This window comes from Peromyscus eremicus, chromosome 16_21, assembly GCF_949786415.1.
Source record: "Peromyscus eremicus chromosome 16_21, PerEre_H2_v1, whole genome shotgun sequence".
Lineage (NCBI taxonomy): Eukaryota > Metazoa > Chordata > Mammalia > Rodentia > Cricetidae > Peromyscus > Peromyscus eremicus.
Window position 1 is genome coordinate 35587837 of NC_081432.1, and position 13417 is coordinate 35601253.

The 13417-nt window shown below is 38.1% G+C and overlaps 1 protein-coding gene across 13 annotated transcripts in view; it reads left to right on the forward strand.

Moving 5' to 3' along the window:
- Tsga10 (testis specific 10) overlaps positions 1-13417 on the forward strand; it is a 100326-nt gene that overhangs the window by 76701 nt on the left and 10208 nt on the right. For all 13 annotated transcript variants that reach the window (XM_059244090.1, XM_059244085.1, XM_059244095.1 and 10 more), the window contains one exon: positions 6558-6767. In XM_059244090.1, the coding sequence (XP_059100073.1) occupies positions 6558-6767 (210 nt within the window). The remainder of the gene's footprint in view (positions 1-6557; positions 6768-13417) is intronic.

Consider the following 13417-nt stretch of genomic DNA (forward strand, 5'->3'; position numbering starts at 1 on the left):
AGCTACCCCAATTTCTTTCATGTCTTGATCCATATTGGGTTAGATTTTATACCTAGTATCAAATATAATTTTACACCCCCCGAGAGAAATCCTACTTGGTCATTGTGTATAATTATTATTCTTTTTTGGTGTTATGTTTGGTTTTCTAGTAATTTTTGTTGTGTTTTTCTTATAACAACCTGTGTGGTTTTAGTATCCAAGTGATACTGACTTCATATAGTAATGGAAATGTTTCTTTTGCTTCCAGTTTCTGTAAGAGTTTGTATATAGTTGGTGCCAATTCTTTAGAGGTTTGGTAGATTCAAAGCTAACGCCATCTGAATCTGTTCTTTGTAGAAAGTTTTAAAATTTCTAGTCAGACTCTTTTTGTTATGGGCCTGTTCTGTTTCTCTTGGGTTAATTTTAATAGTTTGTGCTTTTTAGGAATTTTCCAATTTCATTGAAGTTAATTTAATGGCATAGTATATCTTTATAATCCTTTTATTTAATAAGTCACACTTGTGGTTGCTTGGTTTCATCAAATCAAGAATATCTTTGGCCATTATATACTCAAGAATTTTTTTCCCTTGTCTTTTCCCTGAGACTCTGGAATTTAAAGTATAAGTGTGTGGGTTACTTGATACTATTCCATAGATTATGAAGGCTGTGTATGTTTTTCATGTTTTTTCTTCTCTGTGTTCTGTTTTTGCATAGTTGATATTTTTGTGTCATGAGTATGTTATGTGGTAAATACAGATGAGTACATTTGTCTTTATACAATGTCATAATTCATTGAATAGCAATGCATTCACAATCTAAGTCAGTTTATTAGTTGCTATTTGCCCAGTAATACAAATTTTGCTTGATAGCTAGCTGATGGCAACCACAGATTCTTTTATTCTGTTCTTATTTACTAATAAGTAATTAGTACTTTACACTTTACATATTTATGTACATGTGTAGCTGGAGAATTTTTCTCCAGCTCCCGCCACCAAGTCCCGCCAGTCCCAGAGCCCACTTATAAAATAAACATACAGACTCTTACATTATTTAAACTGCTTGGCCATTAGCTCAGGCCTGTTATTGTCTAGCTCTTACTCTTATATTTAGCCCATTTCTATTAATCTTTACTTTGCCACATGGCTCATGGCTTACTGGTACCTTACATCTTCCTTGTCCTGATGGCGGCTGGCAGTGTCCCCTTCACCCAGCTTCCTGTTCTCTCAATTCTCCTCTCTGTTAGTCCCGCCTATATTTCCTGCCTGGCCATTGACCAATCAGTGATTTATTTGTTGACCAATCAACAACATATTTGACATACAGACCATCCCACAGCATACATGGGTTATAGAATGTCCAAAAAGAGTTGAAAACACTTTGGAGTTCAGAAAGCCTGTCCTGAAGATGGAGGCCGAGACCCGACACAGGTGCAAGGGTTTGCAGGGTCAGATAAGACATTGCCTAAGCCGGCCCACAGGTGCACAGCTACTCAGGGAAGGGTTCAGGTGCAGGCCAGGGACTTTGCTTTGGCAGTTTTCCTAGACAAGACTCGAGAGAAGTCACTGACTAGTTGGAGGACCTTGGAGGGCTTCTTCTAAAGTCCCAGGTAAGGTTTCATGTACTTTGATTGATAAGCTCAGGACTCTGGTATTTCTAATATGATTTGGTATGTTTTCTGGTATCATTGTTCATTGGCGTGATCCTTGGATCTCATTTGACAATCAATTTAGCTGAATTGGTGAGCTCCAGATTCAGTGAGAGACCTCATCTTGAAACATAACTTGGAAAATGACTGAGGAATACACTTGATGTTGACCTCTTGCCTCCATACCTATGAATGCACACAATCACATAGACACACACACACACACACACACACACACACACACACACGCACACACATGGGGGGGGAGAGGGAGATAGGGAGAGAGGGGGGAAGGAAGGAGGGAGGTAGGGAGGGAGGGAGGGAGGGAGAGAGAGAGAGAGAGAGAGAGAGAGAGAGAGAGAGAGAGAGAGAGAAAGAAATGATTTATAGTCACTTCTAAATGGGCCTCCAGCTCACAAATTATGACATGGAGACTTATTATTAATTATTAAAGCTTGGCTTTAGCTTAGGCTTGTTCCTAACTAGTTCTTATAACTTAAATTAACCCGTATTTTTTTAATCTACCTTCTTCCACGTGCTCTTTATCTCATCTCCATTTTGCCCATCCGGCTTCCTCAACATCTGGCTGGTGATTTCTCCTCCTTTCTCTCTCCCAGAGCTCTCTGTCCTCAGAAGTCCCACCTAACCTTTTCCTGCCTAGCTAATGGCCATTCAGCTATTTATTAAATCAATCACAGTGACACATCTTTACACAATGTAAAGGAATATTTCACAACAGTCACTCCTTGGCACTTAAAATGGAGTAACTCAGATCAAGGCTGTTGCTATGTAAGATGAAGTCATTCAGGGTCATGTACACATTGAAAGCTGATATCCATACAACATAGACTCCCCAGAGTAGGCCCTGCATATTCGACTCATTGTCTCCTAGTACTGTCATCTCTGCCATTTTGTATCTGTGTACAATGACTGATGTTCATTCTGGTTGTGGACCTAGTTTTTCTGAAATTTTACAGGTCTGGCATGTTATTTTTGTATTCATTTGTTTTATTTCTGAGACAGTTTTGATATGCACATGCTTGCCTTGAACTTGCTACATAACCTTGGATTTCCTTTTGTATGTGTATGTTACCAGGGATTGAGCCTAGACATTCTACCACTGATTCATTCCCTAGTCCTTCTCTTACTTTTCGTTTTGAGTCTTGTGAAGTTGGCCAGGCAAGCCTTCAGCTTTCAATCTTTCTGCCTCTTGATACCTGAGATTACAGGCCTGTGTCACCAAGCCCAGTTTAACTAATTTTTAAAAATCTGTAATATTTTTCTGTTAACTAATAAATTTTTATGTTGCTGGTACATTTAGCTTCACTATTGCTTGTTTCATGTTTTCTATTTTTCCATCTTACATACTTGGTTTTTTATGCATTTCTGGCTGCCACTGCTCATCAGTATAGAAGTTACACATTCTATATTTTTTCCTTTAGATGTTAAAGTTATAATTGCTAATATAACCAACTCCTTAAGACTGTTTGACTAATGAGTACCACACCCTGCTCACTAGCACACACCTCTGCTTTCTTTGTCAATCTCCCCATTTTCATAATCTTATCATGCACTATTTTAATTTCACATTGTCTTTATATGTTCCAATATGTAATTATTTTGTTCTTGTGATCAGTACTGTTTGTATCTACCTATAGCCTTATAAGACCTGTGTTCACTTGCTTCTTGTGTGCTATTTCTTCCTTAGTTCCTTTTCTGTCCTTCCTTCCTGCAGAAATCAGTGTGTTCATTATTTCCATCTCATTGAAAATGACTAGTGTACCATTAGTCTTGAGAATTAATTTAGCTGAACATTGAATTCTAGATTGAGAATATTTCCCTTTATAATTTAAAAAATAACCTGGTAGAGGTTGGAGAGATGACTCAGTAGTTAAGAAGGCATACTGATTTTGCAGAGGACCCAAGCTCAGTTCCCATATCCACATTGGGCAGCTCATACTGCCTGTAATACTATCTCCAAGGGATTTGATGCTTTTTTCTGGCTTCCAGGGGCTGCTTGCATACCTGTAGTCTACACATACATAGACATACACACATACACATACATAAAAATAGAAATAAATCTTTGACATAGTAACCCCTCTCTTTTTTCTTAGTAGATCTGTTTTTTTTTTTTTATTCTAGCTGTCACTCCTCAGATGTCTGCCTTTGCCATTGGTTTTCTCAATAGTTTGAAATCTACTGTCACATGCCTAGGTTTGTTTTCTCTGGCTTTGGTATTTTGGATTTTTCTTTTTCTGTTTCATTCAGAGTACTTGTAGCTCTTACTAGTTCTGGAAGAACTTCAGATATTGCTTCTTGAACATTACTGTTTTCTAATTCACTCTGTTGTCCCCTCAACTCTTACGCATCTTGAATCATTTCCCTGTGTTGATTGGTCTTTGTCATCGTTTCTGCATGTTTGTGTTCTATACCTTGTCTTCCAGTTCACGCTTCCCTTTTCATTTGCTCAAGTCTGCTCTTGATATTTTTGTTAAGGCTTTTCTTACAGATACTGCCTTTCTTTCTAGAAGTTTTATTCAATTATTTTCCAAATGTGCCTATTTTTCCATGTGCTACTTTTTTCTTTTCAGATTCATTCCTTAATGTCTTTAGTACTTTCCAGCGTATTTTGCCATGCCCATGAAAATATTTTGCTCAGGAATGTAGATTTCTGGAGGCGAGGTCTTGTTCTGTTGCTCCAACCGTCCTTTGACCTCCTATACCACAGGCTTTCCTTAAGAGAATCCTCCACCCCATGGAATATTGTGTGGTCTCACTGTGGTGCTGTTCCTCCAGGAGGGTGGATTTGCTTTTGTAAAGTGGCTCTAGGTTATCACTGACAGGGGACAAACCTTATGCTAACATTTAGAACTAGAGATGAGTAAAGTACCATTCGAAAAGTAAGTCAGAATTAAAGTTTATATTTATCACAGAAAAAATTGTGTTCTTATCCAGAGATAAACTTTGAGTGGTTTCTGTATGGCTGAGTAGAGTTCCCTCCTAAAGCCTTCTTTCATTTATAGTCCATTATTCAAGAATCCCAGATTATGTAGAAGTCACAGTCATGGTTCTTTTTATTTGGTGTGTGTGTGTGTGTGTGTGTGTGTGTGTGTGTGTGTGTGTCTCTGTGTGTGTGTGTATGTCTGTGTGTGTGTGTGTGTGTGTGTGTGTGTGTGTGTGTGTTTTACTGGCAATTAAACCCATAGTCTTACGTTTGCTAAGCAAGGTGCTGTATCCCTGAGCTGAAAACCCTTCTATTGCTTTGCTTCTTTTGGGTAAATGGAAATTTCTTCCTTCTTTGTAAGCTCAGATATGGAAATAATAGAATGTTTTGTTGCAGAGTGTGGTGGCACTTGGAAAGCAGAGGCAGGTGGAACTCTCTGAGTTCAAGGCCAGCCTGATCTATGTCTGGTCTACATAGTGAGTTCCAAGCCAGCCAGAACTGCATAGTGAGACCCTGTTTCAAAACAAAATGTTTTGTTGCTCAGTTTTATCTTGAGGCTTTTCTCCTTAGCTTAATCAATCCTTTTAGTAGAGCCTACAACATCCAGAGTGATCTTTCAAAACTCTGGAAGCCTGGTTACATCACCTCACCATTTGAAGATCACAGCTTACTAAACCTCACCTTACTGTGTTTTGTAAGCTTCTCCTATTACTTTTCTCTGTGAGCTCTAAGTTCCAGTCACACCAGCCTTCTCTCAGTTCTTGGAGCATGTTATTCTTCTTGCATTCAAACAGAGCTATGGCACTTTGCATTTTCTTCCAGCTTGAAATGCCTCTTCTCACTATTTGTCTACTCACTGTTCAGTCATTTACTTAGGGAAGTTTTTCCTGACTCTCTGATTCTTTCAGTGTAGGTCAGGTTTTTTTGTTGCCTGCTATTTCCAGAAATATTTTCTTAATGTGTTTATACATTCATCTGTAACATATTTGAATAATACAGAACCCCCTCAGTTGTAAAGGTTTGTGGGAGCAGAGGTAACTTTGTTTCCCATTGAATTTGTCTCTAGGCACAGTGACTGACTATAGCATACAAAATATTCTGTAAAGATGTGAGGGATGGGTAGACAGATGGTTGGCTAGAAGGTTGATGTGAAGAATGAGTAAGAATGACTACAGAAGGAAGGGAGATCAAGAGGGTGAAAGGGACCTTGAATTATGGCAAAATAACATGTGCCAGGAGCAATTTTTGGTGCTTTATACTTGTAAAAGCACTTGTTAAAGAACACACAGTCTTTGCCTCCTAGCTCTGTTATCTTCACATTATAGCAAACAAATACTTCTCTGTAGGTGGCAGTGCACTTACGTAAGCATCACGCTAGGGGGAGGGGGGAAGGTGTGGGGAGTGGAATTATTTTGAACATTTGAAAGCATTTATGTAACTTGAATCTCATATTATGGCTTTTAAAATATGCTTTTCCCCATAATTGGTTATGCTTAATTTGTACTTGCTCAGAAGCTTTTTCTCTCAGAAGTATTAGAGTTAGAAAATTATCAGTCCTCATTTTATGATAGTATGACTGATATAAACATGTCAGTGAAGAATTGAACAAAGCTCTCTGAACGTGGCAGTGGCTATCATTTTGTCTTTGGCAGCAGCAACCTTTGTATTGTAGACCATGAAAACTGTGCAAATACAGATACAGCTATAGGCCAAAGTGTATATATTGTACAGGCATGGAACCTGCAGGCGTTTTAATAGGAAACAGCTTTTTCCTAATTGCATCTTTTAAATACTCATAGGATTTGTTAAAGAAACCCGAAGTCTCAATTTATCTCTCACAGAACATTTTGTGTATCCCATCAGCATCTATATCACCTAAGGTCTTCTCTTCTAGTGCTGAAAGATTTGCCCCATTTTGTTGTTCATGTTGACTTTCTTACATCTAAAATACTTATATCTGTGTATACAATCATCGTGTCTTTGCAGCACTTAAATGCAGAGCGCTCTTACAAATCCCAGATTTCAACTTTACACAAGTCTCTTGTGAAGATGGAAGAAGAGCTTCAGAAGGTTCAGTTTGAAAAGGTGTCTGCACTTGCAGACCTGTCTTCTACGAGGGAACTCTGTATTAAACTTGACTCAAGCAAAGAACTTCTTAATCGACAGCTGGTTGCCAAAGATCAAGAAATAGAAATGGTATGTAATACATTGAGATTGCTGTTACTTTAACATTATTACAATTTTGAAAAAGGGATTTGTTTTTTCTAAAATACTGTATCAAATGTTTGTTCCTTTAGCTTTAAATTTTGTTTTTATTATGCTTTTTAAATTTTATTTTTAAAGTTTAAAAGGTTAATTTATGACAGCTGTGTTCTACAGAATTCAAGAACATAAAAGACCTAAAATCTTTCTTTGAACTCGTAGTTTGCAATTGTGTTTAGCCAGAATTATAAAACACATTGACAGAGCTGTGAGCAAAGAATCACGAGTCTTATTCAGCTAAATTATAACCTTAATGGTATTCTTTTCAGCTAAATTTATCTAATAATTAGATGAGTCCTTTTAAGTTGTAATGCAGTTGATTGTATCTACTTTGCACTTACACTTGGATATTCAAACCATGCAGGCTGGTGCTCTCCAGGACCTCTAAATATTGGCATATAAACAGTTTGAGATGAATAGAGAAATAGAAGAGTCCATAAGGAATTGCTGCTGAACTTGGGTGGATGGGGGCATTCCACATAGGCAATTGTAGAGAGGTCCATGTAGATTCTTGAATGAAAAGAAGTATTTTTTGTGACCAATGTGATGTGTCTGAGAAATAAATCTGGAGGGACAGAATCCAGCTCTTAGTGTATAGATATTGTACAGTGTAACTGAAATACCAGCAAATCTTGGTCACCTTGGTTATTGGTTATTACTAAACCTTATTGAATTTCTTATTTTGTTAATCTACCCTTTATGATATATTTGAGAATCATGTGTCTAGTTTATTTTATAAGAATCTATTAATCTTTAATGAAGTACCATCTGCCCAAATCTTCACTCATTCTTAATTATTTTTTATTTCACCATGAACTTTCTAATGATTAATTTGCTATGTAAAAACTTAAAAAATAATAACCTTTTATTTAAAAATTTACTTGATGTTTTCTAATTGGAAAAGCCTTAGCTTGTTACTATAATAACTGAAATGATATAAAAATCAAAGTATCAGTAGTTATAAGCCCATAGCGTATAAAAAATAGCCACATGCCTTGTCGGGCAGTGGTGGAGCACACCTTTAATCGAGAGGCAGAGGCAGGCGGGTCTCTGTGAGTTTGAGGCCAGCCTGGTCTACAGAGCAAGATCCAGAACAGGCACCAAAACTCAAAACTACATGGAGAAACCCTGTCTTGGAAAAAAAAAAATAGCATGCCACTTGCAAGTAGAGTACAGTCCTATAGTAATCTTCTTAAAGTTTTAAATCATAGCCCTTAGAAGAACCCTGGATAAAACTTGCTAACAATTTAATTTAGGAAATATTTTCTGTAAGTTTTATAGCTTCTTCTTCCCACAGCACTTCAAAAGTACTTCTGGCATTAACTGCTGTGACACTGAACTGTTTATGTATGCGTCTTTATCTCTTTAGTAAGCTATGTTGTCAAATGCCAGGATCATCTTTTTATTTTTATACTTCTTCAGTTATCAAAACATTGGGATTAAAAAAAAATTCTGTGGTAGTTTGAATGAGAGTGGTCACTATAGGCTCGGATGTTTGAATACTTTCAAGAACTGTTTGGAAAGGTTTAGGAGATATCACCATTTTGGAGAAAGTGTTTCATTTGGGGTGGGCTTTAAGGTGTCAAACATCCATGCCATTCCCAGTTAGCAGTCTCTCTACCTCCTACTTGTGAATAAGGATGTGAGCTCTCAGCTTCTGTTCAGCACCAGGCCTATGTGCCTGCTGCCCTGGTCCCTACCATAATTGATGGTCATGGATTCTAACCTCTGGACTGTAAGCCCCCAATAAACATTTTTTTCTATAAGATGCCTTGGTCATGGTATCTTACCACAGCAACAGAAGGTAACTAAGACAATTTGTGATTTTTAAGGGGACAGGTTTGCATCTAATTTAATAAATTATACAAAGAGTACCCGTTACCTAGTTTCCCTTAATGACTACATCTTACAAAACTATAGCCTGATATAATTATGGTATTAACTTCCAGACAAAAACAAGAGACCGTCCATTGTAGAATCTATCATGTTTCCTTTTTGCATAGTTCTCTACAATATCCTGTCTGCATGCTTCTTAACCTCTGCCAGCTGTTTACCTCTTGCTCATTTCAGTAATTTTGTCATTTCAAGAACCAGTAAGAATGGGGGAAGGACAATGAAGGAAGGAAGGAAAGAAGGGGCATAAATAAGAACAAAGTAATATATATTTATAGATAGAATGAAGTGTTCTACTTTGTATGCTAAGTAAAATTAATTTAAGAGAATGTTAATATACATGAAATCACATGATACAGATTTTTGAGGATTGGCTTCTCTTCCTCAGCCTGAATCTCTGGAGACTCATTCAGGTTGTTGCATCTGTCATAGTTCACGTTTTATTGCTGAAAAATATTCTGTGCTGTTGCTATAACTATTTAGCCATTCACTCACTGAACATCATCTGGGTTGTTTTCAGTTTGGAACTTCTGAAAATAAAACTACCATAAACATATATGAGCACTTTCTGTTGTTTTATTTGCTTTTCGAGACAGGGGTTTGATGTGGGATGTCCTTCTGTACACCACAAATACATGTTGCTTTTATTGGTTGATGAATAAAGCTGCTTTGGCCTATGGCAGGATAGACTATAGCTAGGTGGGAAAGCCAAACTGAATACAGGGAGAAAGAAGGGCAGAGTCAAGAGAGACACCAGCAGCCACCAGAACAGTAAAATGCCAGAGCATTAAGTTGTTAGCTCTTAAGTTGTAAGAGCTAGTTAGTAATAAGCCTGAGCCATTGGCCAAACATTTATAATTAATATAAGCCTCTGAGTGATTATTTTATAAGTGGCTGTGGGACTGGATGGGATGCAGAAAAGCCTCCAGCTATAGGGTTTTATTATATAACTTGGTTGTATGAGTGTAAGTGTTCATTTCTCTGCAAATGGTCACAAATGCTATTTTTAGGTGATATGTTAATTGTATGATTACTTTTCAGAAAAGTTCCAAGCAATTTTCCTAAATATTTGTATCATTTTTCTTGTCTATTAATGATAATGAGTGATCTAGTTTTTCCACATCCTTGTTCAAAGTTATCACTTAAAATTTCTTCTTTAGCATTCTATGTATGTACAGTGCTGAATGAGGGTGATTTAAATATTCATTTAACCACTGAATGGCAAAGGTGAACTTTTCTTCCTGTTGTTGTTTGCCATATGCATGTCTTTGTTTGTTGTGACATGTCTCCTGTTATTGTACATATTCTCATTGGATTGTTTTTCTAATGTTGAAACTGACTTAAGGAAAAGCAGAAAACCTGGTTGTCTTAGTTAGGGTTCCTATCGCTGTGAAGAGACACCATGACCATGGCAATTCTTATAAAGGAAAACATTCAGTTAGGGCTAGTTTACAATTTCAGAGGTTTAGTCCATTATCACCATTGTGGGAAGAGTGGCGGCATGCAGGCAGACATAGTGCATAGAGCTAAGAGTTCTACATCCAAATCAGCAGTCAGCAAAAAGAGAAACTGAGACACGCTGGTCACACTTCCTCCAACAAGGCCATACTTCCTAATAGTGCCACTCCCTATGAACCTATGGGGGCCATTTTCTTTCAAACCACCACACTGGATACACCTCTAAATGAATATAAAACTTGAAATGGTAACTTGAGAACTTCCAGAAAGCAAATTGAGGTCTAGATTGCTTTAGTTGTGAATTCCCTTAAGTGTTTAAAGATGTTCGGATACAAAAATGTTTAACTCTTCTGAAGATAAGGGAGAACATTTCTCAACATATTCTAGACTCCAATAAGATGCCCAATCCTGGCTAGAGCCCCCACTAGAGTACTGGACTGAAATGGCATGCTAGGTGTTTCTGTGTCATTATGTAGAAAGCATTTAGGTGTTCATCATTAAGTATAGTGGTTGCTGTAGGGTTTTGTAGATGCTTTTTATGAGATTGAGAATGTTTCTTTGTATTCCCAGTTTATAGTTTATTTTTTTACTAACATAGTCAGCTCAAGAAAACGAAACACCAGTTTTTTTTTTTGTTTGTTTGTTTTTGGTTTTTGGTTTTTCGGGACAAAGTTTCTCTGTGTAGTTTTGGTATCTGTCCTAGAGCTCACTCCGTAGACCAGGCTGGCCTTGAACTCACAGAGATCTGCCTGGCTCTGCCTCCCAAGTGCTGGGATTAAAGGCGTGTGCCACCACCGCCAGGCAAGACCAGTATTTCTTATGACTATAATTTCTTTTAAAAGTCTTAATGTGATAACTACAAAACCAGATCCAAAGCTGGGGAGATGCCATGTCAAATGCTTCCAGTTTGCTTCTTTTCCACATAACCCCCAAATCCTAGTTACAAGATTAGGTTAGTGATTTGAGATCTTCTGGGAAGGTCACAGAACATAAGCTCAACACTAGGACTAACATTTGGATTCCCAGCGCCCATGTAAATGCTGAGTTCTTGGTGATGCCTGAAGAAGTCCTGAAGAAGCACAGACAGGTGGGTACCTGCTGCTCACTGGCAAGACATTCTAGCCAATCAGTGAACATCAGGTTCAGTGAGGGACCTGTCTCCAAAAATTAAGGTAGAAAAGCAATTGTAGAAGACATCTGAGTTGACCTATGGCCTCTACCACACACGTGCACACACACTCCCAGGCATGTGCACATTCAACACACACACACACACACACACACACACACACACACACACACACACACAATCCAACAGCCCATAAAATGAATTTATAGGCTACTCAAATGGGAGTTATCCCATGAATGTAGGATTGGTTTGTATCTGAAATCAATCAATGTAGTACATATTGAATAATCAAGAACAAAACCTGAAAGATTTTCTCAAATAGATGAAGAAAAAGAATTTGGCAAAATCCAATACCTTTATGTAAGAAAGAATGATTATAATCTGGGAATACAAGGAACCTTTTTCAATCTCATAAAAGACATCTCTGAAAAACCTACAGCAGTCAGGCAGTGGTAGCACACGCCTTTAATCCCAGCACTTGGGAAGCAGAGGCAGGTGGATCTCTGTGAGTTTGAGGCCAGCCTGGTCTACAGAGCAAGATCCAGGGCAGGCACCAAAACTACACAGAGAAATCCTGTCTCAAAAAACAAAAAAAAACAAAAAAAAACAAAAAAAGGAAAAGAAAAACGTACAGCAGCCGCTGTAGTTGATGATGAAAACATCTGACTGTTTTTCCACGATGACAGAAACATCGTGACACATGCTAGGTGTTTCTGTGTGATTAGCTGAAAAGCATTTAGTAGTATCTAGACACATTTTGGGGTTGTTATGACCAGAGTGGGGAATGCTGCTGGTATCTAGTGAGTGGAGGTCAGGGATAGTGTTAAACATCCTATAATCCTTGGGAGAAGCTCCATAAGCAAAATTACCCAAATTAAAGTGTGAGTGTCAGGGTACATAGAGTATCAGGACAAGAAACTCTGCACTAGAAGTAGCATCTTGTTCATTTTATGTCTGTTTGAGTACTAGCAAGGCATCCTAGTTTGCTTTCCTGTTGTTACCATAAATACTATGACTAAAAGCAATTTAGAGAGGGAAAGAGGTTGTTTTCTCTTATTTTTCCAAGTCACAGTCTATTATGGAGGAAAGTCAGGAAAGGAACTCAAGGCAGGAACCTAGACCAGAAACCATGGAGGAACACTGCCTACTGGATTGTTCTTTTCTGCCTTCCTTCTTTCCTTCCTTCCTTCCTTCCTTTTTTCTTTTTCCTTCCTCCTTTCTTTCTTTCTTCCCTTCTTTATTTTCTTTTTCTTTCTTCCTTCCCTCCCTCCCTCCTTCTCTCTCTCTCTCTCTCGTTTTTATTTTGTGTGTATGGGTGTTGTGGTTTGAATGAGAATGGCCCCCATAGGCCCATATATTTTGAATATTTGGTTCCTAGTTGATGGACTGTTTAGGAAGGATTGGGAAATGTGACCTTATTGGAGGAGGTGTGTCACCAGAGTTGGGCTTTCAGATCAGAATAAATTCTCAGTTTCTGCTTCAGTGCCTGCCTACCTGCCACCATTCTACCCACCATGACGATCTTAGACTAATCCTCTGAAGCTGTAAGCAAATCTCCAATTAAGTGCTTTCTTTTATAAATTGTCTTGGTCATAGTGTCTCTTCACAGCAGTAGAACAGTAACTAAGACAAGTGTTTTGTCTGCATGTATGTCTGTATACCACTTTCATGCCTGATGCCTGTAGGGGACAGAAGAAGGTGTCGATGTCCTAGAACTAGAATTACAGACAGTTGTGAGCTGCCATGTGGGTGATGGGAACCAATCTCAGGTCCTCTAGGAGAACAGCCCTTGCTATTAACTGCTAAGGCATCTCTCCAGTCCCTCAGCTAGCTTTCTAATACAGCCCATGCTCACCTGCCTAGGGATGATATTGCTTACATTGAGATGGGTCCTTGAATGTCAATCATCCATCAATATGATTAGTTGTAGATAAATCCAATTGAGACAATTCTTCAAATGAAGTTCCTTTTTCCCAATAGTCTCTAGTTTGTGTAAAGTTGACAATAAAAATGAACCAGTACAATCCAGCCCTTGTCAACTTAGGCACAAACACATCACTACTTAACTATAACTTTTCCTTGCTTTGTTGCCAAGATTGCATAT